Genomic DNA, 25,773 nt, shown 5'->3' with positions numbered 1-25,773 from the left:
TCAAAAGATTGGGAAATTTGTTAAAATAAAAACATACCAAATACATCATTATAACAATGAAGTTACAAGTCAACTAGAAAAACGATTTGTAGTAAAATATAAAAATCTACAATTATAAATATAAATTTGGTCCATGCCACTATTACAATATGTACAGCAATTGTGAGGTTATTTATCCTACAGAGGAACAGATGTTATCTCAAAATGGTTAAATGTTAAAATGTAAAATACTATTTACAATCCCACATAAAAGCAACTGAAATCCTAGAGAACTGAAGACTTTCTGCACTTTCATGCGAGAATAAAAAAATGAAAGTGTAAAATGTGTACACCTATAAATATAGTTAAAATAGTTAAAAACTTGTAGTAGGAAACTTAATACTGTGGCGACAGGGCCTAATGCCATTCACAGCAACACTGCAAAAATTGCTCAGATTATTCTTGACATTACAGACAGATTACAAAAAGTCTTTCAAAAGGCACACATTATTAATTGTAGATGGAGGGTAAAGTCACAGGTAACAGCTTAGTTGCTGATGGAATGTAAACCTATTATATATCTGGTGCCATCCGATTTTGCCTTGATTTCAAACACGTGGGACAACCGTGTGATTTTCGTAATTATACCAAAGACTCCAAGCTCTCTGATGTGTTTCCATCTGGTAGAGCTGAGCCATTGCTCTCCATGCAGGCCAGAGGACTTTCTTCCTGCCTTGTGCTTACAAGACTCAGTATTGCCTTGAATAGAAACTGGTATTGTTCCTGTAAGATGCAAGAAAGCAGACATAGAATTACTTATTAAAATCGGAGTGCCGAAACTGTTTTCTTTTTGTTTTGCAACTCTTCTTTAAGGCACTTAAATAAAACATTTCTATATAACTGTTGTGCAACTACACATCTTTAACCCCAACGTTAAATTCTGTACAAAATAATCAATAAGGTTAAATGATGGACTGTAGGAAACATTACACTCTAAACGGATGAGATGTAATTTGTTGTAGTTAAATTATAGTACACTGTAAGGACCTTTTATGCTTAAAGTGAGATTAAAGATATATGTGTAGTGTTTTAGCTGTAGGGTTGTAATATTATGATATACATGAGCAAAAATCTACTGTCTATAATATAACCAACTGCTCATGTGTGACATTACAAGCCATTTCATGGCATGTGATGTTTTTGTATAAGGTAATCTCGACTTTCAACCTCAACACTTTACAAAGTTACATTGAGTCGCTTGTGTGGAGAAATGATTTACCAGTATAACAGGTCTGGTAAAGGTATATGAATCATTAAGGGAATCATTAAGGGAAAGCAAGAAAATTGTTCTCCATATTATTCTAACTGGCTTCATAATATTGAGAAAGTAAGAAAGAAAGTAGTGTTAGGAATTATTTATTCTTTACATAAGTAAGAGTTATTTACTATATTTCTTTCAAAATAAGCTTTTAGAAATATACTTACAACGTCTGTAAAAATTCCAGGTCTCATCAGATTAATCATCTTTGCTACCTGATAGACATCAACAGAGTTTTCATATTCCAGCTGATGCATAAGGGTGTACAATGCACAGAATGTTCCAGCGGTCAATCCTCCATATCTGAAATCATATGAAATTATAAAAGTATGACATATGAAGTATGAAAACACATATAATAAGAAAGAGAAAATGGACAGGGAGGGAACAGTCAACTATAGATATGTATTGATACTGAAAACGTTACAGGTGAATAAAAAAAGGCAAAAACTTTTTATGTTGGGTGATTGCCATAGAAACTAAAAATAAATCTTGAAAGTTTGTGGTTTTGAATGTGAAAGCTTAAAACAGATCTGCTAAGGTTTATTTGCTTAACGTGTTTGTGACTGCAATTCATATTTTTTTGTAAATAGAACTTCACTAAACCTTTTTATAATATGTGTTCTTGGATGTGGATGACTAAGTGGTCTGTCATATTAAGGCCAGCGTCTGCCAAATGAAGTACATACATATACATGTTACACTTTCATACTCTTGCTGCGTGTTGCCTTATGTATTCAGCGAGTGGCTGCATGCTGTAGGGTCTGATCTCCTTGTGGAGTGGCAGTATCAGTAAGTGTGCAGCCATATCGGCCACCAGACCACTGGGCATTTTTTTATTCATTCTTTGTCCATCTTAAAGCATTTTAAACCTATTTCTGTTATTGCCAAACTCATTTCCACTAATGGCCCATTTATAAAATGCTCTTATAAAAGTTACAATAAAAGTGTAGATTACTCATTACATTTTAAGCTACCATTTCATCTAGGACAGTGCTCTGATCAAAAAAAAGATCTGGATCTTCCAGCAACATGCAGAGACGTTCACAAAATACTGCTTTGACGGAAGGGGATACATGACCTTGCCCATGGGCTAGGTTTTAAAAAAGGAAAAAGGAAAGTATAAAACTCGTATTCTTAGTCATTCTTAGTCATGAACAATGAATGTTCTAAATATCAGTACATCACACTTGTATTTTCTTACTCATCGTGTACAACAATCGGTCCATCTTTACTGACTGCTTCTTCTTGGATTAGCTGAATCAGTTCAAAAGTCTTACTTATGGGACTATCTGGATTGGGCCACTTCGGACATTGGAAATGTCTCACTTCAAGAACATAGTCATCCTATAGGAAACAAATCAAAAGATTCTGCTAAAATTCTCATTGTGGTCATCATTCCTGAAGGAACATGCATTTAGCTATTCATAGAAAAAAAGAGTTACGTCCGTATATCATGTTTTTACACATTATCACAAATCTGAACTCTCATGTGATTTATACAAAACAACCATCTGCATTTTTTTTTTACACTACGATATTACCTCATTACAGGAATGTCACCGCTTCCAGTGTGTACATTGAGATAAGGGGCAGCATTTCTATTAGTAAGTATAATCTGCTTGGCATGGCTGTATAAAAGCAAATGGTTTGAGCTAAAGAAAAACATCCTTTTCTACACTGTGCTTATAACACCATGAATGTAGAGCCTACTATTTGAAATAAACAAATTCTGTTATTTAAAATTGTAGGACAACCGGGTATACGATTGCTTATGAGGAGAGCTTTTAATAGCAATCCTTACTGCACCCAAGGATGCAAATCAAGCCCTGTGTAGTGCTATCCAAACAGCTACAAAATTAAAACATTGAGTGATATTTTCTCTTAACTCTACTTTTCACACTGGTTATTTTTCCAATGCAAAGCTAAGCACAGACTTATATATTTACTAAATTCCAAGGTACCATATTTCTACTGAGAGTTCTGAATCCCAAACTATAGTGCTCCAGAGCCGATATACATTAACCTTGCTTGCAACTAAAAATGGTCTTTTGAGTACTAGATTGGAAGAGCAATGTAGTTAATTCTTCCAACAGTCACTCTTCCTAAGTGAAATCTTCACAAGTGTACATATAGTTAAGTTGGGGGTAATAACAGTACCATCTATCTTTGGAATCATCATGTACTCTGTTTGTTTAACTTCCTCATTTTGCTCTCTAAGTTTTCACATGGTTATCTACTTGTTTTTCCTTTCCTTCATTTCCCTCTTCATCTTAATTGCACAAGTTCATCCTCCTCTCTTAACCCCATGGCAACTCTCTCTCTTGCTTTGACATTCACTCTGTCTGCAATGAGTGACTTAATGACTCAACAATCCTACACCCACGGCTGGACTAGGCTTAATATCAGCCCTGGCAAATAATGCCAGCTTTCTATAAAGTGACATAGGTGCAGCCTTCTACTGGATACATCACATAGCACACTACGTTTTTACACTTTAGTAGTATGCGTGTGTGTAAATACAGCAAAAGGCTGACTGATGGGATATGCTGTATAACCGATAGTAAAGATATGTGGGAGGCCATGGTTCTCTTACTCTTCTCTACTATTCACATCTTGGCTGACTTCAATATCAACAATCCACCTTCCCCTGCTATGTGCAAACTGTTATCCAAAAGAAAAACATCTGTGAACACTCTACTGCAATATTAATCTCATCTGTGCCTGTTCATCACATGCCAACAGATACACATGTTAAACAAAACAGGCCTTTGAGGTCTCCAGTGATCTCTTCTCACCCTTGATATAGTCAAATCATTCTTACTCAACCATTCCCCCCCTTTTCCAGCTCATTCTTCTCAGCCTCATCCAACTTCTGCACCAATATTTCTTAAAATGTGTTAGTTATTGTAAATCTTATAAATCATCTGTTTTAATGTTTTTTTTACGGTCTCTGTTATAATAGTGCTACCGGATCTGCTGGTTCTGTATAAATAATGTAATGCGATTAGGGGTATAACCCTTCTAACAAGATTAACCAGAAGTCCAGACAAGCAAACACATTTTGACATTTTACATATCACCTAGTTTCCAAAGTGAAACAAGGCAGGACATTACAAAGGTGTTTACTCACTTGCGTAGCTTCTAAAATAAAGTCCTGGATTATCAGTTTTTCCTCATTTGAAAGACAAATGTGGTCTTCTCCAACCATGGACACTGTAAAATTTTCACAGGTGATGGGTTCTTCTTTGTTTGGCCAGTAGACAAACTCATCTTCTGCCTAATAAATAACATTTCTGTAATTAACAGCTTGAGATAAGGAAAAACCTAGAAAATATTCTTTCACTAAAAGATATTGTTTTTCATTGCATTCATGCACTTAAATAATAATTACATGATTTCTTCAAAATTCTAGATATGAAATACTGTGGTACTCAAAATTACAGTTATATAGTATTTTCAAGCTGTTTGTATCTTACCATGTTCTGATTATCAGGAAGCATTACAATTATCTGCGAATTGTGGTCCCATATCATTCTCCAAAAATCTTTTATTGTGTGCAGTAAAGGATGCTGGGTAATTACAAACTTATTACATTCATGATAAGCCTGCAAAAAAAATGTTTTTGGATTACAGCCTTGCAAATAAAAAGTTTGAATGCCATTTTCCCTCCCCTGAAGTGAACATACATTAAAGAAATGTATGTACAGCTAGGTGTTTATACACCTAGCTTGGTGTGTGTCGCCCATCTGCATGCCTGAGAACATTATAAACGAGCTGGCCCGGAGACTCGTTACATATTGACCCTTCAATGGCCCATCATGCCGATTCTATGCAACAACTCATCATATGTGCCAAATACGTCGCATATGTCGCAAATACTTGTTCTCATAAACACCTTGTCTTGACATTATTTTAAGATAGGCCAGGATGTCACTGGTGTGCAGCATCAGGAGGACTGTGTATGGGACCTGCCAGAATGCTGTACTTTTGTGGAGGTAATTACAATGCATGTAAAAGTGTAATTGCTGTTACAAAAAATCTTCTGAGGTAATGAAACACATATAAGGATCAGATCACTTTGATTAATTCAAATGTGTTGCAAATGTGTTTAAGGCACAATTACAGTATATTTCTAGCCGTGCCTACTGGCTGCCTTGTTCTGCCCTCTCCCTGCCGGAATTGGGAACAGATCCCACAGTGTCAGGCAGCTTGGAAAGCTCCCAGTAGGAATGCATAGAAGGCAACAACCAGTTACCAAGCGAAACGTAAAGGTTTATGACATGGACAAGAAACATACATTACATTACATTTATTTATAAAGCGCCGGCCGATTCCGCAGCGCTGTTATATTCATTAGAACAATGTATAAACAAACACAATAACACATACAATAACAAACTGGTGCAAAGGAGAAGAGGGCCCTGCTCTTGCGAGCTTACAATCTAGCCGGTGGTTGAGGGGAGTGAGACAATAGGAGAGGACAGCTTGGGTGAGGATGAGTTGATCTGCTTCTGATGTGTTGAAGCCGTTTGTTCCGATGGCTGTAATTAGGATGATGGTTGGGAGTACTGTAAAGCAATGTTGTACGCGTCCCTGAACAAGTGGGTTTTCAGAGAGGTTTTGAAAGTTGTGTACGAGGCAGAAAGTCTGACTGAACGGGGAAGGGGATTCCACAGGAGGGGAGCGGCACGGGTGAAATCCTGAATACGGGAGTGGGAAGAGGTAACAACAGTAGAAGAAAGCAGCAGGTCGTGACAGGAACGAAGAGGGTGGGTAGGGATGTATTTGGATAGGAGGGTAGAGATGTAAGGGGGTGCTGAGTTGTTGAGGGCTCTATAGGTCAGGGTTAGAAGTTTAAGTTTGATTCTGAAGGGTATGGGGAGCCAGTAAAGTGATTGGCATAGTGGAGCAGCAGATGAGGAGCGGCGGCAGAGAAAGATTAATCTAGCTGCAGTGTTGAGGATAGATTGAAGCGGTGAAAGGAGGGAGAGGGGGAGACCGGTTAGTAGGGAGTTGCAATAATCCAGGCGGGATATCACAAGGGAATGGATTAGTAATTTGGTGGTATCTTGTGTGAGGAAAGGGCGGATTCGGGAGATGTTTTTCAGGTGGAGGCGGCAGGATTTGGTGAGGGTGACACCAAGGCAGCGAACCTGGCCTGTTGGATGGAGAGTGGAGTTATCAACAGTAATATAGATGTCAGGAAAAGTGGACATATCAGATGGCGGGATTACCATGAGTTCGGTTTTAGAGATGTTGAGCTTTAGGTAACGGGACGCCATCCATGATGCAATTCCTGATAGACAGTCAGTGAGGTGAGTTAGAAGAGAGGAGGAAAGGTCAGGAGCAGAAATATAGAGTAGGGTGTCATCTGCATATAGGTGGTACTGGAAACCAAGGGAAGAAATAAGTTTTCCGAGTGAAGAAGTGTAGATGGAGAATAGCAGAGGCCCAAGAACTGAGCCTTGAGGAACACCAGTAGATAGCGGTAAGGGAGAGGAGCAAGTTCCAGTAAATGAGACACTAAAAGTACGGTTAGAAAGGTAGGATTTAAGCCATGAAAGAGCTGTGTCACGGATGCCATGAGCATGGAGGGTTTGTAGGAGAAGAGAGTGGTCGACTGTGTCGAAAGCGGCTGAGAGGTCCAAGAGAACAACCAGTGAGAATTGGCCTTTTGTTTTAGCTGTGAGGAGGTCATTAGTAATCTTAGTCAGTGCAGTCTCTGTTGAATGCTGTGGACGGAAGCCAGATTGCAGAGGGTCAAGTAGAGAGTTTGACGAGAGAAAGTTTGTCAGTTGATTGTAGGTTAATCGTTCCAGCAGTTTGGAAGCTAGCGGGAGAAGTGAAACTGGACGGTAGTTTGATGGGAATGTGGGGTCAAGTGAAGGTTTCTTTAGGATGGGGGAGATGATGGCATGTTTGAATGAGGATGGGAATACACCAGAGGACAAGGAGAGATTAAAGATGTGGGTTAGGCTTGGGGTAAGGACACTAGAGAGAGGTGGTAGGAGATGTGAAGGTGTAGAGTCGAGGGGACAGGTGGTGAGGTGGGAAGACAACAGGACATTGGAAACGTCGAGGGGTGTAACTGGGCTGAAGCAGGTGAGGATCGATTGAGGTGAAGAGGGAGGTTGAGGTACCATATAATTGACACTATGGGGGATGTTATCCCTGATGATGTCAATTTTGTTTTTGAAGTAGGTGGCAAGCTCTTGGGCAGAGAAGTTGGAGGGCAAGGGGGGTGCTGTGGCTCTGAGAAGGGTGTTAAATGTGGAGAACAGACGTTTAGGGTTATGGGAAAGAGAGGTGATTAATGAAATGAAATATGTTTGTTTGGAGAGATGGAGGGCCGATGTATAGGAGCGGAGCATGAATTTGTAGTGAACGAAGTCTTCAGGTGAACGAGACTTCCTCCACAGGCGCTCAGCTGTACGTGAACACCTTTGAAGGAGGCGTGTCTGCTTGGAATGCCATGTCTGAGGTGGACGGCGTGGGGGATTGCGTACAGTTACAGGGGCAACCGTATCTAGGGCTGAGGCTAGTGTATGGTTATACTAATCTGTGGCTGTGTCAGGACAGGAGGAGGAGGATATATCTGAGAGGAGTGGCCGTAGTGTATCTGAGAGCTGTGGAGTGTTTAGGTTGCTGATATTACGGTAGGTTTGTGGTGGTTTCTTAGGTAGGGAGGGTGTGTGTGGTATGTCGAGAGTAAATGTGAGCAGGCTGTGATCAGACAGACAGATGGGAGAGTTAGAGAATTGAGAAATGGAACAAAGGTGGGAGAAAACTAGATCTATTTGGTGACCGCCACGGTGCATTGGGGAGTTAGTCCATTGTGAGAGTCCGAGGGAGGAGGAGAGTGAAAGTAGTTTGGAAGCAGCAGGTGAGGATGGGTCATCAATAGGTATATTGAAGTCTCCTAGGATTAGAGTAAGGATGGTGGAGGAAAGAAAGTGGGTAAGCCAGGCAGCAAAGTGATCAAAGAAATGAGAGGTAGGGCCAGGAGGCCGGTAGAACATAGGAGGCCGGTAGAAACATAGAACATGATGGAAGATAAGAGTCATTAAGGTCATCTAGTCTGCCTGTTTTATTTTATTATGCAAATAACCAAATCAAATCCTTGGCCTCCTCTCAGATTCATAATAACCATATGTGTATCCAAAGCATGTTTAAATTCCCTATTTGTATTAGCCTTTACCACTTTTGCTGAGACACTGTTCCACGTATCTACCACCTTCTCAGAAAGATTCAATAGCTTACCATTATGTACGAAGCATTAATGTAATCTGTCCCTTCTCCAGCCAACGAAGAAAGGCCTACTCTTGATCTTTCAACTGCAAAAACATGAGCAGATACAAGAGAATGGATCCTCTGGATATGGCTAGAAATATGGCACATTGAAATTATGCTATTACAATGCTATTCCACTTTAGAGATAACCCTAGCTGCGTGCACGTTACCACTACCTGCTTTTCTTTGCTCACCTGGATCAAACATAGAAACATAGAATTTGAAGGCAGATAACCATTCAATCCATATCATCTGCCCATTGTTCCTGATGGAAAAACTCAGACCTTAATCAGTCCTTGGTTTTAGGCACAAAGCTATCCTGAATCTATCACATACATGCTTAAATTCCCTCTCTGCAGCAGAGATAATTTTAATTGCATTTAAAATTATCCTTATTTTACCTTGTGGTGCATGTAAAGCCATCTTGTTTATTTATATTAGTATTGCTAGAATCACTTTATGGTTATTTTTCAAGGTTGCAACATTTTCTAAACTTCTATGCAGCATCGAAAAAATAAAAAAGTTGATATATGACAACAGAAGAAAAAAAAGTGTACCTGGAATAATAGAAGAAGTTCGGTTTTTACCCCTATTTTGCGGTTTCAGGGCTGTAGAGTAGTCACACTGCAGTATGTTGGGTTCACTTAACAACTGAATGATTTAAAAAAACATTTAAACAATAAAAAATGGTTATGTATTTTGTACGCATTTTATTTGTACTGCAATTTAAATTATTAGGAGTTGAATAAAATAATGCAATCTTTTTATTGAATACTATTTAAGCTAAGTTCAATAGAAATGGCTCCTAAGGTCACATATGATTGTCAACTGTGTGATTTCTTTTAGAATAAGATTTTCTCTGCCTTGTTATTGTTGAAAACAATGGATTTCTGTCTCAGCCTCTTCAAAGTGCCCACAGCGTGGGCATTGTCTATATTCGAAGGTTAAAGTGTACAAGGCTTCATGTGTAGTTTTTCTTTCAGACTTCATTCCGGTATTAAACAATAAGAAATGTGCTTCTGCTTCCTATTCATCCTATGAGAATGGCTCATTATTGTGGAAGGCATGTCATTTTGATGATTATGATTAGGCCTTTTTACTAAGCTCAAGGTAAACTCTACAGTAAAGCTAGAATGTTGTATAGTAGTACCTCTACTCTTGCCCTCAAGAATAATAATCACTGATAGAAAATAAGTGAATTAGAAAAGTACTATTGATTCAGACCTAGCAAATTTAAATAGCATATGAACATATATTACCTTGAACTGTGACTCAAGTTTTGATTTCCCAGTTGGGCCCGTTGTTAGAAGAGCATTTACATACGAGTGAATTTGATTCTCTGGTACCTCTGTTTCTCTGCTCAGAATAGCCTCAACCAAGGCATCATGAATGAAGATGTATTGCTCCTAGGAGGTAAAGTAACAAACCTTAGCCTTTTCTATTTAGTTTCGCTAAAGTAATTAGAACATACTGAAAACTTATATATATATATCAAAGTATCTGTAAAAAGACACCAGTGTCCTTGTGGCTGGTGGAAGTCATTAGTGCATATAGGACAAACCCTATTGCTGTGTATCCATAAATGCTATTATCCAGTAAGTACAGGAGTATGTCTTAAAGCAGGCGCTTGAATACAACACTCACAATTCTTGTTTCAGAGAATTTCACTTTATCAATATTTTTATTTATAGTATCTTTAAAGACTACTTGCATACCTGTTTCATTATATTTATTTCTATCCTGATCACCACTGTTGCTCTACTATCTTTCCAAATGCTCACCTTAATGAAAATATTCACCTTAACTTCATTTGTTTCATAAAACAGAAGACAGTCTGAACAGATTATAATGTCCTGGGCCAGCCCTAGGGTTTCTAGCACCGTATATGTAAACAAAGTCTCCGGGAACCCCTCTTACATGCACTTGTTTGCTAACAAAAATCCTCCTGACAGCCTGTAGTACCCACAAGAGAATTGCGATGTGAAAGGGTTAATAGTGTGATGATGGCACGCTGGTGTGATGCTGAATTGTTAAGGAATGGGTTAATATGTGGTTTCAGTTATTCTCTGCTTAAGAGTATAACAGGAAATTTCAAATCAAAATGATATCATGTAGAATGCTCTAGTGCAGCTGAACATGTCCTTGAACCTGGGATCTTAGGAGTACAGCATGAGAATCCTGTTTTTAACTAAATGTGTACATAGTTGAGCATGATCACATAGACAGATAATTACATAGTATTTCATGTATTATTAAAAAGGTATAAAAGTGGGGCACTTTCAATAATTAAGTAAGCCCTGCAGCTCATCTGTGAAGCTACGTATAGCTTTAAGGTGCAAGAAGGGACGTAAACATAACCTCTTTCATCTGGTTATTATGCATGCATTTTGATTTGGTTAATAAACTATATGCAGGATTTCATCTATTCAGTGAAATTGTCATTTCTTCATGCTTTAACTTCTTAACCCCTGCCTGTCCACACTTAATTTTAGTATTTTACCTCTGTTTGGACCAGGTAGTTCCTTTGAGAGCGAATATGCTTCAAGAATCCAAAAATGTTGACTGTCCCTTCTTGTTGAATCTGCTGTAGCATACTATCCAGCACAATATAGGTACCAGTTCTCCCAACACCGGCGCTTTTGAGAATGAAATATTAAAATTAGATAGTAAGCCCATTATATCCCCTGCCATAAATACACATCTTGTGTGCAAAACCAATTATGTTGAATTTGTTTAGATGGCTGGCTTATTCAGATCTTGAAAATGTGTTGTTGGCAATCATTGCTGTATAAGACATGTGCCTACAGCAGGAAAAACAACAATAACAGAAGTAAAATATTTAGATTTGATCATTCACAGTAAACTGTGATCATTTATTATACTATTAAGTAGAAAACATTCATTGTTTTCATTGTATGACCCTTTGGCAGTTTGAATTACTAAATATGTGTCTGTGGTCCAGCTAATCTGCTCCCACTTATTTATACTGACATGCCAAAGCCAGGTGCTACCCATACATACACTATATTAATGAACCATCAATGTACAGAAGAGGGCATGCCGCCTCAACCTGTCTAAAGCGGGGTTTTAGTAAGATTCTTTTACAGGTTACCATGGCACATATTTCAGAGGAAGAGCCAAGCCAGAAGTGAGACAGGGCTTACCTTAGTCCTAGGATCAAATTTACAAGATGAGGCATGATCACTAAAGCAGCACTATTTATATAAATCAGAATTTAAGTTTCACTTCTTTATTTTTACCATGTCCTAACAGTAGACAGCAAGATAACGTGATGATCGCAATTACCACCAATGCATGTCACACTTCATCTGACTCTTTGTTAAATTTTCCCAAGCTAGGCTTAAGCCTTCACTGGCTTGACGGGGGTTGGCTGACGAACGCATCTTCTTTTTTTTCAACTGATTCATGGAGAACATGCTATATCCTTCATTTAGCACATTAAGTTCTGTTTTTTGATGTTTGTCACCTTTACATATCAATTAAAATACTGTTATATTTTTTACAGTTTGTGGTAGGTCTAAACAGGTCTTCTCAATAGTTAGTTCTTCAGATCACCTACAATCTTGTCATCTCCAGTTCTATTCAGCAAAATGATGCACAGTTTGATACATACACATTCCCTTTCTTCAAAACCATTATGCTTCATAACCATTGTGAAGTATAATAAAATTAGTTACTTTATCATAATCCACAAAGTTGACCAAATATTAAGTTTGAACTAAAATAATTTTTTTTTACTATAAATAACTCCAAACTCTATAAGAGATCAGTTCCTTTTAGTAAGTCACAGTGGTCTGCTCCCCACCGTTAGAATGCCGTTCTTGCGTTACATTACTACTGTTCTCTTGCAAAAGTTATGCTTAGTAAGTATGCAGGTAGACCACCAAGCGAAGTACCAAATGATCACTGAGGAGAAATGGTGTATTATATCACATAGTAGTGAACGCCTCACCTGCAGTGCACTACAACAGGACCATTAGTGCCACTCTTTGCAGCAGCCGCCTTTCTCACAAATGTAAGAACTGGAAGAGTGTACTCTGGAACACCCATGTCAGGCCACTGGGTATAGTGATATTGTACCACTGATCTTTCATTCATTCTCCCTTTCTGGGATCCCTAATAAGGAGAAAACATATTCATTTTATGTGTTTTTTTATGTATATAGGTAGATAGTAGGTAAATTAATGTTTTACTTTTTTTTTTTAACGTTGTTAGTTGGAACACAAGTTTGTGTCAATACCACTTTTACTACTAAGTTTAGCTAGAATGATGCTACGGTTCCCCAGAGGCACTATTTGTACAAGACAGCGTAATAACTTTACTAACCTTTTTAATCTTAGTGTTCCGAATTGTGAACATCCGCACGGTGTAGTAGGCCAATACACGTGTACTCTTTTGAGTAATGAAAAATGCTCCAAATTCTTCACTGCCATCACTGGGCCAGTATTGGTCACACTTTCTCTATCATTTGTAAAGAAACTGCATTAATTGAGTGTACAATAAACCCACATGTACATTTTTTACCTCCAAAAGATTTGTCTATTTGTTTGAAAAGGATTTAATATTTCCTTAGCTCATAGCTGAGTGGTGCGTTTAAATGTGGTCCCCATTGAAAATGCGTGGGGAGATTCTAATGGAAAAACCTTTTCCAACACGGATTGGAAACAAATTTCTTTTTTTATTTATATAACAGGAAAAGCTTTAGGCTTTCCTCTTGAGTGTTTTCCTCTCTGTTTTTGAGAGCATGTTGTTAGTTTTTGAGAGTGAATGTGAGTAATATGTACTGTATATGTTAATCAAAGCAGCGCTTCCCAACCTTTTTTTCCCAACCAATCATCCCTAGTACCTAATATCTCCAACCAGTATCTGCAATGCACAAATGTGCTTTCTTATTTTACAGCCCTGGAAATAGGAATTGATGAAAGGGCTGCATAATGGTACATAGAATGGTCATTACATATGTGTAGTTTTAGGGCAATAGACATTACAGGATAGCTAACTAAAAACATTTGTATCAGTGCACAGTAGGACAGCATAGGGAGCATTTAGGTAGGCTAATAGTGGAAGCTTAGAACAGGCAAGTAAGAGGTAACGAAGGGGCTGGCGTACTGATTTTAATTTGTGAGGCTTGTGAGGCAGCCCTATAAATTCCCAGGCCTCACTTGGAAACAAGCTTGCTTGGAAATGTAGCTGCTGTGGCCTCTTCACAAGTGGCCTCATCAAAAGTGGATAGTTAAGCGTTACACTGGAGTTAACGGGAGGGAAACAACATACCAAGTACACATCATCGGAACCAGACCAACTCATCCCCATCCAAGCAGTCCTCTCCTATTGTCTCACTTCCCCCTCAACCACCGACTAGATTGTAAACTCGCAAGAGCAGGGCCCTCTTCTCCTTTTCACCAGTTTGTTATTGTATGTGTTTTACAGCACTGTGGAATCTGCTGGCGCTTTATAAATAAATGTAATGTAATTTCCAGGTGAATTGTATGTTTCAGCGTAGTTAGAGCGGCCCAGGAGTTTAGCATTAACAGGGGTAGTCGAGTGCATGACAATTCTTTATGATACTGAGCTATAGGTTCAGGATAGGGATGTTTGGGCTCTAAAGTTTAGATCACAGCCCATGGTTCAGCATTAATGAGGGGATACTTGATTGAGAGTGAAATATCATTAACATACACAGCACCTAGGGTTCATGTCAGTGTGGATTGGGCAGAGTAAATTAGACTTATTAAAGGAATAGGCTTGTAAGCAGGAATCATGGTAGGTTATAAAAGGTAGTCGGTGACTTCAGACCTCTGGTTAAATCTGCCAATGACATGTTTATCTCCCTCCCAATACTTCTTTGTTTTAGGTCAGGATTAGTGCTGGCGGGGGGTCCCAAGGGCTGGAATATACTACTAGTGCCAGTGCCATCAGAACGAACTGCACCGCAGACAGCTAAGTGCCGACTCACTGCGGACTGGATGCCTGGTGACTGGCAAGCAGTGAATGTTATGCCGGTAGTCTCGGTGAACTCAGCAGTCATAAAGATCACATCAGTTAGCAAATTTAAGCTAGCATGCTTTTTCAGTTAATTCATATGATAATTACACTCTACCTTAAAATTAACTGTGGCCTTTATCTACATGTGTCTGTTTCTTTATTCTAATATAATTTAATGGCCATATTGACATTGCACCAGTCAAGGTACATTTCCATAAATGTTTTGTTTTGTTGGTGCGTATAAGTATCATGTAGCATAAACCAGGGTAGTGGAGTGTTTTAATGCAAAAACAAAATTACATTTCCAAGAACACAAAACTACAATATTTATGTTGAACTTGTCTTTATGAATTAAATGATAGCTATTGAGAAGGAATTGGAACAGCATTGTACTTACTCTCCCCTTTTCCACAAGGTTAGTTATCATTACAATGACTTCAACATTTTGCTCCCAGACCATTCTCCAGAAATCCTCCGCTGTTGACTTTAACGGTCCTTGAGCAGCAATGTATGCTTTTGGTTTGTTGTAACCCTGTTTCCAAAATAAAGCATTGCATCAGATATGGTAACTGTTGTGTGTCCATCAACAAACATGACTAGTTTGTTTTTGTTTCCTTCTGAATTTAAAGGGCCATATTGATCAAAACTGGAGCAGTTGTGCGGTAAGTGCTTAATATGGAGTAATCACCTTGGGGCCTAATGGGATGCATTTGCTATTGTAATATTATAAGACACCCTAAAATAAAAATACAAATCTGAGCTTCAAACTGTTAATGCAAAGTAATAAGCCTAGTAACAGGCAGACCGCCGTTTACTTACATCCACATAATTTGCGTTAATATAATCCGTTGCCTTCCCATCCTTTTCTGCCAGCTGTGAAAGTTTAACTCTGCTGTGATCATCTGCAAGCACAATTACCACAATTAAACCCTAGCATATAACAAGCATTATGTTACAATATATATCATTCACGTGTTCTCTATCCAAACCCACTATTCTACATGATTTAATTACTTAAAAGATTGTAAAGTATGCATTATTTTTTGACTTCCATTCTCCTTACTTTATAATGCAGCTATTCAGTGCATGGCTGCTGAATATATACTGAGAACATCTTGGGTTTAAGTACAGGAAAAAAATTGAAGGAAATGGCCATAATACAGTACTCTTTTACTAAAGTACATTAATAAAATGGTACGGGTTCCCAACATTAATTAATTATGTGCTCATACATTCTAGGCAGCCCTGGGCATAAATGCTATTAATGTCCTTGCAAAATTTAAATTAAAAGTGCTGTCTTGTAAGGCATAGGTTAAAAGTGCTGTCTTGTAAGGCATAGGTTAAAAGTGCTGTCTTGTAAGGCATAGGCCAAAACTGTGAGGCATTGTGGCTGACTTCCCCATGAAGGAGACACGGGTCCTTCTATTGCGGCATAATAATTTATATGCTCTTGGTTCTTCTTCTTAACATTTTTTAAAATATATATTTATTAATTTTTTTTAAAAATGTATTAGATTATACTTACAGGCAACAATGTTTATGTATCTATTCTTATTCTTATTATCTGGATGGTTGGAAGTATCAGACGTTATTCCTAAATCAGCTGTGCAATTCTGAACCTCCTGAAAATGAAATGTATTTTCAAAGGCATGGTAGACACAGATAAAAATGTAGAAATGTTGTATATTTATTTTATATACAGAAAAAAAAAAAGAATGATATCTGTTGATAAACTGTCTTACCTGGTAATATTCTTTCAGTGTCTAATGAGGAATGAATGAAAGAAAAAATAAATAAAATAAATTTCACAATGCAAACTAAGGAGGGAATGATTATGAAAACAAAGGAAATCCAAGTAATTATGATAAATAAAAAAAAAACAAGACTGAAAATGTGAATTAAAACCCACATGAAATGTCTGAAAAAATAAAGAAAATGTGCCAACATTTAAGATACTTAACACATTACAAAAACTGTAAAATAGACTATTTTTAAAAGGAAATTGCTGAAAAAAGGGTGTTTCTACAATACAATTTCAGTTTACATTGATATTTATTTAATCCTTACAGTGGAGTCGAAGATGTAAAAAGTACAAACTGAAAGGTGGCATATGACTTGTTCATACAATGCATTTCCATGTTATATGACGAGAACCATTATAGTAGAATTTTATCTGATCCATTTTTATCTGATTAACACTTTCTATTTGCATAGGTACAAATAAAACATTAATAAGCAATCTAAATGTACATTTTTTAAATACACAGTTGATGGAAATATTTCAGTTGTGTTGAGGCAATTATCGGTTAATTTACAAAACATGAGAAAAGCATGGGTTTTTACACAAATTAGAGTTGTATATTTCTGCATAGTTTTTGTAAAGAAATATTACCTACTAAGTTGAATAGGAGTTAATAAGCATTTCAATTAAAACCTATACCATAAGAGAGTTGACCGTCTAGAAGTACACAAAGCAGCTCGGAGCTCGCTGTGTCTAACCATTTGAGAACGCATAAATGTACCTCAAATTCTTCAGTAAATCCATTTTTTGCATGTAGTTCTCCAACATGTTTAGGGAATTGCTTTAAAGGAATCGCTCCAACATCATCTTTAAAAAAAGAAAGAACATTTAAGTTAAACAAATCAAGTGCATCTAAATTATGACATTTTCTCAACTTTAGGAGGTACTTAATAGTGACCCTTCACTAGGAATTATTTGACAAAGGTACAACAAGCCTATGTGTCTAACACAGATGGGAGGGAGATCATGATTCTTTATCAAGCACATCACAAAATAATTTTGGCATCAACTCCACAAAGATGATGTTAGTGTTTTTGCTGCAATCGTTTCCCCAGATACCTCATCCATGAAGAATCTCCAGTAAACACGCGTATAGATACTAAATTGGTTTTGAGCCCCAAAATACAAACTGTGAAGTTCAACATGTCCCGCTTACAACTGAGAATAAGCAATATTCAGTATTACAGGGTTAGCTACATGGTGCAGTGCCCAATGGTTCACGATGTTAATGGAATGATACTTAAAGTGGTGATAAGAATTCAGCCTCCAGGGATGTGGTTTGAGAACTGTGTCTGAATTTATTCAAAGGACATAGGGTTAACCGTTTTTTTTTTTTAAACTGCTTGGGGATCATGCTATATTTCTCAGATTCCCCTATCATTATGGCCTTGGACACATGATTACAATAACTCATGGAGAGAATCTCCATGGACAACTAGTTAAGCTTAGTACTGCAGTACTTAGTAGTTGAAATGTCTTAAAGCAATAGCAAAAGAACCATAAACGGCACCAGAGATTTCCAGTTTAATGCTCAAGACCAAGCAATTAGCTTGTTCACCAAGTCTCCAGACTGAATTATATAGATATGGTCCCCTTACAATTATTGCGAATTATAGAATTATATTATTAATGAGTGTTTTAACCCCCAACTGCACACACCCGAGTGGACAGGCAGGGGTTAACAGGTTCGAGGATACAGAGATGGCACTTTTATTCAATGGATGAAATCATGCATATAGTTTATTAAAGAAATCAAAACACATGCCTTATAATCAACAATGAAAGAGGAATTAAACAGGTTATGCTTACGTCCCTTCCAGGACCAGGAGACCCTCCAAGCTATGCCCAGCTTCACAGTGCGAGATGGGCTGTGGGGCTAACGCCAAGCACCATACACTAGTCCGTGGAAGAGTCTCATCATTGCTGAAAGGGTCTCACTTTTATATTTTTTACTAATACATGAAAGTCTATGTAATTATCATAAATATTGCATTAAGGTTAAAAAAGGATCCTCATATCCTGTCAACACCCCAACTTCCTAGATTCAAGGACATGATATAGGATGTTTAAAATAATGTTTAGCTGTGATCATACTACATGACATGATTTTAATTAAAGTTCATGTTATACTTTTATACAGAGAATAACTGAAAAACAGCATATTAACCCTTTCCTCAACAATTAACCCTTACACCAACATGCCTTCATCACACTATTAACCCTGTCAAATCACAATTCTTTCCCTTTCTAAGTTTGGGTTGTTTTTTTTTTGTAATGTTGGCAAAAACCATTAAACATTGTCAACATTGTAAAAATATACATTGCATAAAGAAACATCTCAGTATTAATACATAGGTTTTATTTATATCAACAGATGTTCACCATTTTGAGCGACTAATAATTTAGGCTTCACTTAACAAGAATTTATTGATATGATTGCAACATCCATCTGTTCTGTTTTATAGATGAATGCAAATGAATACTAAAATTGAATTATGTAGTCAGATTTACAAAGGAAAATTCACATATGTGCAATTCCACCTTCACACGTACATGACAGCATCTGGCAGCAGGTGTGCATTCTCTAATTAGATGCAAATATAGTAAGAAAGCAGTAAATGTAACAGGAAGCAGAGATGGGGTTGATTGACGAGATGGCCATAAACTAGTGATTAAATATACACATTAAATAAATACTTACCATTAGCTACATATTGATAAATAAGCCTTTATTTGTTTGTTGGAAGGGGTATATACACACACACATATATATATATATATATATATATATATATATATATAGTTTAAACACAAAAAAAATCAGTATGGAAATTACAACTTTTGTTTCTAGCATCATACTATGCAGGGTATTGAGAATTTTTTGTTATCAAAAGGCTGCATGTTTTAGCTTCTATATGCCACCTAACTTCTGATTTAGAATTCATGGTTCAATTATGACTAGTCACCCAGGTCCTGAAGCAGCCCCAGAGCATCACACTACCACCACGTTTGATTGTTGATAGGAGGTTTTTATAGTGAAGTGCTGTGTTATCTTTACGCCAGATGTAACATGTAACAGGTCTCATGCTTTCCACAGAATATTATCCCAAGATGTTTTATTGACAAATGTGAGAGAAGCCTTTATGTTCTTTTTGGTCCGCAGTGGTTTTTGCCTTTGCAACTTTCCACTTATTGTAGAAACGTGAACACTGGCCTTAAATGAGACATGAGAGGCCTTCGGTTCTTTGTTTGTCTGGGTTCTTTTGTGACCTACCGGATGAGTTGTCGATGTGCTCTTGGAAGAATTTTGGTTCCTCTCCAGGGAAGGTTTGCCACAGTTCCAAGTTTCCTTCATTTGTAGGTAGTGAATCTGACCGTGGTTCGCTGGAGTCCCAGAGCCTTAGAAATGGATCTGTAACCCTTTACAGACTGATAGTTTTGATGTGTTTTGAGACCTTTATCCTACTGCACTTTGCAAGACAGGTTCTATTTAATTGATGTTTAGATACAACAGGGCTGGCAGTAATCATGCCTGGGTATGTCTAGAGAAATTGAACCCAATCATCAATTAAATTTGGTTAACTGGTTAATTTAGTAACTAGGGGGGCAATTACTTTTTCATATAGGACCAGATTTTAAAAACTGGTGTCCCATATCTCTCCTGACCAACCAGCTTGCTATAGACAGTCTGCCACACCCTGCCAGAGTGTGGGAACTGCAGTTTACCTGTGATATACCTGTGATATATGTAAAATAATGCATTTGGAACATATGCTGTTATTATAGCATTGGGGAAGAGAGGGACTTGGGAGTAAATATTTCTGAGGACTAAGGCTAGGTTTCCACTTGGGTTTTTGTCCTGCGTTTTTTTTCTTGATGAAAAACGCCAAGAAAACTGCCACTGCATTTTCCTGCGTTTTGGCGTTTTTTCTGGAGTTTTTTCTGGCGTTTTAGCCTTTCTGTGGAAATTGCTTTTTTTGACCTTAGGCAGTTTTTCCAGCCTTTACAAGTTAGAAGTTTCACCCAGCTAAAAGGGATTAGGATAAATGGCAAGTATCTGCCCCCTGATGTCATTTACTTGGTAGAGTTCTACTTAAACGCCCCGGCGGACCCTTTTGTCACTTTTCTGTGGTTTGTAAGGCCTGCTTTATTCCGAATGTCTGCTCCTCTAGGAAGATTGGCCCCAAATGATGGTGCAAATTGTTTGCTGTTGCTTTTGGCACGCAGGATCCAGTTGATGCGTCGCGTATGTTTGTTTGTAATGGCATGTTTGTTCCAAATGGTGTAGAATTCAATATGAACTTTGTTTTGTGTGAAACTGTTTGTTTCCAGCCTATTTCTCGTAGGACACACAGATACTGGGTCCATCCTCTGCATTGTAACTGTGGAAAAAAAACGCCATAAAAAACGCCAAGGCAATAAACCCACATGGCTTTTTCATGGCGTTTTTTCTCTCCCATAGACTTCTATTGGAGAAAAACGCCAAGATTTCCTTGCAAAAAACGCCAGAGTGTCAACATGCTGCGATTTTGAAAAACTGCCACAGAGCCCAAAAAAGCAGAAAAACGCCAAAGAGGACTGAAAAAACGCCAAACAAAAAAACGCCAAGTGGATATGGCATTCTGCGATTTCCTATTGAAGAACAGCTAACATCTGGCTGCAGCGTTTTTTCACTATTGGCGTTTTTATGGGCGTTTTTAGCTAAAAAAAAACAAGTGGAAACCTAGCCTAAGGGGTAATCAGGCAAGGCAACAAAGCATCAGAAAAAGCAAGCATAGTGTTGTGTTGCATAGTTAAAGGAGTTAGTAGCAGAAATATGTAAGTGGTCTTTAGATATCTGGTCAGACCTCATCTGGAGAATTGTGTACAATTTACATCTTGTAGGATCTTGTAAATGGTTTGAAAAATCAGGAAAGACTTAGGGATCTCAATATGTATAGTTTCAAAGAGGGGATATGAAAAAAAGAATTTAAAACCATAAAGGGATTTAACTTAGTATGAGAGGGGGGCTCTATTTTAAATGAAGGGAAATGTTAGAACAAGAAGTCATATTCAAAACAAGGAGCAGTGCAAGTGCAACACAATGTCTTGTTTTTTATTTGGCTGTTGGCAAGCTTGTGAGGGAGCATAAACTGAAGGCAATGAAGCCAACACCATTAATAGTATTTCAAGGGATCCTGCTTCCAAAGCAGACTATTTGGAGATAAGTGACATCAAGCAAGCTCAACAACCAGTATAAGGGCACTGGAAAGCATCCATTTAAGGACACTTATGGATGTCATACCATGTCGTACTAGGACTATCCTGAGGAACGCACACAGGCATGGTGCCTCATGTGCTATGTAAAGGACACACTCAATGGTTTGCCGGGAATTGCTGGTTATTGAGGAGGGAGCCGGTTTCAGTCTAGGACGGCCACAGGTTTGTCCACAGCCTGCTTAGGGGCTATTCTTTTATGGTCTGTCTAGAGGAGGACTAGCCCCCACTGCCCTCCTGGTCGACTTGACTCAACCCCCTTATTCACCTCACCCTCAACCCATACCCCAGACCGACCCCTGTCACCCTTTTTTGATTTATCAAACAATGTGTTATGTGCTTTATCTGGAAATGTTAAAGGCATACAACAGTATGTCATTAACCCATGTCTAACACAATAGAGGAATAAAGGTGAGAATTATATATGTAAGTAAATTACCTGAAACTGGGAAAACTGGGGCAGGTGGGCTGGAAACTACCCTTGGTGATGTGTTATCTTCTAAATAAAAGTGTGCTGTCTGAAAACATTTCCTGAAACACAGCAAAACAAATATATTGAAGGTTACTAAACGCAAGCTGAACTACACACTTCCTTTTTGTTCTTACATCTATATCAACAAAGGATACAAAATTTAATACAGTCATTCATTTGAAGTTTGAAATCATTTGCATGTGCCATATACAGAAGAATGAGCAAATTCTGATGAAAGGACTGATGAAAGTCCACAAGTTGGACTGAAACCTCAATATGTTATTACATATACTATATACTATAGTGAATGCCACACATATACAGTTTGTAAAGTAACCATAAACAGTTTGCATTACTACTGTTTATATCTAATTAATAAAACCCCTGCATTGGTACAGGTAAAGCATTACTGTATTGAGTCTTATAGCAGTTGAAAAAAACGTAGTTTTAAGTTCACCTTATATACATTGCTTTTATCATTTTGTGGTTTTTTTATTTACCATAAAAAGAAAATGAAGAAAACTGAGAAAATTTGCATTTGGTCAATTACTTCATTAAGCTGTTGGCATTTATGACCAGTAGTTCACAAATAAGGGCACATCATTTGATTTACAAAATGTGACATTTGGGGAAACATTAAAACACTTATTATGGTGTGTATTTAATTGGTTTATGGATATGAAATATATTAATAAAACAATTTTAGTTTGCTTTATCCAGATGGCATAATATTCAATTATTGTTCACAACTATGCTACCATATATCGCTCAAAGCCTACTAGTTTATATAGTTTAACATTTACAAATTAGCTATTCAATTTTATTGTGCAACATCTGGCCCTTGACAATGTGTACGTAGAATAATACCAGGTGCGCCATCTGTTTTGGCGTGAGAGGTGACCAACATTGTGATGACGGGCTAAGTGTGAAAAAAAGGGAATCTTAATGATCAGTCAAATCAAATTAATCAAGTAATGTCTGATCATCACAGATGTGCAGTAACTCTCTTCAATTAATAATAGAGAGAAAAAAGACAGATATTCACTAAACACATTTTGATCCTTTATTTATCTAAGTAGAGTAGATTAAATGGTGTTCGTGAGACATTACTTGGAATCAACATTCTATAACCCAATAGAACACATTCTACGCACGGACAAGGAAGTCTCATTAGACCTTCCCTGGATCTTTCGCTGAGCCTGTGCTAGAGCTGATTGGTGGAAAGTATATCAAGAGTCGGGAGGTGTGTGTTTGGCAAGTAGGTGGGTAGTGGGAAGAGTGCCAAATGCATCTGCAAAAAGGACATCATGCACATTTAAAGGGACCTCTCTGCTATCATATGCATTAAGGTGTCTATGGTGAGTGTCCCTTTAACAGTTACAGTTAGTGCTGAAAACATTAAAAAGGTAATCTCAACACTAGGGATTACACATACATTTATTAATAGATCTTAAATTGAAAACACTGCCTCACAGACTTTTTTAAAATATTTTTTAAAACTTTTTTAGACTCCACAGCTGGTGCCTGCTTTGGGTGCACTGACTAGCGGAAAAACCCTAGTCCATCCTTAAGTAAACACAAGTCAATAACAATTAGCCCACATTTTACTATTAAATGTTCTTCGAGATTTCAGATCTTTTATAGAGGAAGGAAAATGATTTTCCCTATGTACAGTGGCATCACAGTTGCAAAATAATTGGGTTTTCCATCTGTTTGGCTATGTAAAGGTATTGTATTCCCTTCAAACTTGGTTTGGTGAAAGAAAAATAATCATTATTTTCCTATATTCCTGTGGGGCAAGTAAAGCATAGTGGCCCCAGACCCCTTGCCCCCATAACAAATACATGCAGTAAAGCTTTTGCCTCTGTTGTATATCACTCACGTATGTGTAAACATTATGTAAAGTTTAAATCACAAAAATGGAACACTCACCTCCAATATATCAATATGCCCACAAGTACTACAAGACAGATAAAGGTCAGTGATGAGACAACCACAAGTGGTATAAGGGTCTTCTGCTCTGATTCCAAACCTTCTGCTAGACCAACACGAGATTCATGGCTACTATTACTTGCCTCTGTAGTCAGAAAAAAAGAGGTATTCAATAATTCTATTCAGTATGGGCAAATAGAAACATTTACAGTGATACAAACTGAAATTATATTTAAAATTATATAAAAAAAATGAATATGGACAAATAAAATGTCCATTTTAAAATATTAAACATCCTATGAATGTATACATCTACATTAGATTGTATTATGCATACTCTTACCCAGCCTTACATGAAAAGATAATACAATAGCACACAATACTATTTACTAAGTGGAAATTTATATTCCTTAAAAATAATATTGTGCTCATACTATCAAAAATAATAGGAAATAATTCACCATAATAATAATAATAATAATAATAATAATAATAATAATAAGCATTGCATATTACTAAATATTTGTAAGACAAATATTTTTGGGGAAAAGATCAGTTAGGTCATGCTTGCAAGCTTCAAATATATATTTATATATTTACAAAAAGCTACACATACGACACACACATCATTCATGCAATTCATGCACGACTAAGGCTACGCATGCTGTTTAGTAGCAATCTAAAGTAATGGCCAGCAGTTTGGAAACCCATAATATTTTAATGCTGAATGCTTCCCTTACACGGATACAGATATTTTCAAATAACTATATGTACAAATGGGCATAGAGTACTTATTGTTGCTAAGAGCATCATCCTTACTAACTAGATCATGGTACATATACAGACTATAAATAAATAAATAAATAAATAAATATGTAAATAAAAAAATATGTTAAGACATTTGTCTTATGCACCAAATAAGATGGTTTCATAGCAAGTAGCACCAATCTAGTGCATATAGCACAAATGTATGACTTTGTAGTACCTGCCAAAAAGGGGTAGGTACAATCTGATAAGTAGAACTCATACCACAGAGAAACAACATACATTACTAACACGTCTCAAAACCATTGTTTACAATCTGCAGGCCATGTTCTACAACTATATACTAAATGGCTGCTTCTCCTTGAACATGCAGGTTATTACATATAGTGTATTTGTACAATGTCTTTGAAGAATGACGAATGAAATAACAGGTCAGTTGTGGAGACAGTGGTTCATGATGGTCATACAATTCTATTCTGTGACAGAAGAAGCAGGGGTGATGGAAGTATACAACCTGAGCCATATTGTGCATTGCAACAGAAGAATCCTTTACACGAACACTTATTGCACTAGCACGAGGAGTACAATATATTAAACAAAACAAAAAAAAAATGTGTGAGGAATTGCACACTGGAGACGCACCTTGATTAAAAGAAACATCTTCGCAGCATCCGAAATTATATTGGGGAGTCATGGGACAATTGTGTGTTGGGGAGAAAAACAGATCACAACCGTTCTTACTTGTTCCGGTGTAAGTGTACATACGACGCATGCACTTCATCATCGTGCAAATGATTTTGTGGGTCCATGCAATACTATGAATGAGGTTAAGTAGGATCATACTAATCACAATAGTAGCTTAGCAGTCTACCGTTATGCGTTCTGTACGTTCTTCAAAAAAGTAGTCATAAAAAAATCACTTTAGGAACATTTTGAAATACAAGCTCCAGA

At 37.3% G+C, this 25,773-nt stretch overlaps 1 protein-coding gene across 1 annotated transcript in view; it reads right to left on the bottom strand.

Moving 5' to 3' along the window:
* Nucleotides 1-621: 621 nt before the first annotated feature.
* LOC149302814 (receptor-type tyrosine-protein phosphatase zeta-like) overlaps nt 622-25,773 on the bottom strand; it is a 113,909-nt gene continuing 88,757 nt past the window's right edge. The window contains exons 13-30 of the mRNA XM_089481997.1: nt 25,465-25,482; nt 24,058-24,202; nt 22,093-22,184; nt 17,119-17,204; nt 16,122-16,218; nt 15,416-15,498; nt 14,994-15,128; nt 12,938-13,072; nt 12,564-12,727; nt 11,091-11,226; nt 9,850-9,996; nt 9,148-9,241; nt 8,561-8,634; nt 4,777-4,905; nt 4,431-4,577; nt 2,502-2,644; nt 1,465-1,600; nt 622-762 (exon numbers count right to left, since the gene is read on the bottom strand). Coding sequence (XP_089338123.1) covers nt 622-762; nt 1,465-1,600; nt 2,502-2,644; nt 4,431-4,577; nt 4,777-4,905; nt 8,561-8,634; nt 9,148-9,241; nt 9,850-9,996; nt 11,091-11,226; nt 12,564-12,727; nt 12,938-13,072; nt 14,994-15,128; nt 15,416-15,498; nt 16,122-16,218; nt 17,119-17,204; nt 22,093-22,184; nt 24,058-24,202; nt 25,465-25,482 — 2,102 coding nt within the window. The remainder of the gene's footprint in view (nt 763-1,464; nt 1,601-2,501; nt 2,645-4,430; nt 4,578-4,776; nt 4,906-8,560; nt 8,635-9,147; nt 9,242-9,849; nt 9,997-11,090; nt 11,227-12,563; nt 12,728-12,937; nt 13,073-14,993; nt 15,129-15,415; nt 15,499-16,121; nt 16,219-17,118; nt 17,205-22,092; nt 22,185-24,057; nt 24,203-25,464; nt 25,483-25,773) is intronic.

This window comes from Sceloporus occidentalis, unplaced genomic scaffold, assembly GCF_023333645.1.
Source record: "Sceloporus occidentalis isolate IW3139 unplaced genomic scaffold, rSceOcc1.0.p SCAF_17, whole genome shotgun sequence".
Taxonomy (NCBI): Eukaryota; Metazoa; Chordata; class Lepidosauria; order Squamata; family Phrynosomatidae; genus Sceloporus; species Sceloporus occidentalis.
The sequence above is the reverse complement of the archived record's forward strand: the minus strand, read 5'-3'. Positions and strand labels throughout refer to the sequence as shown.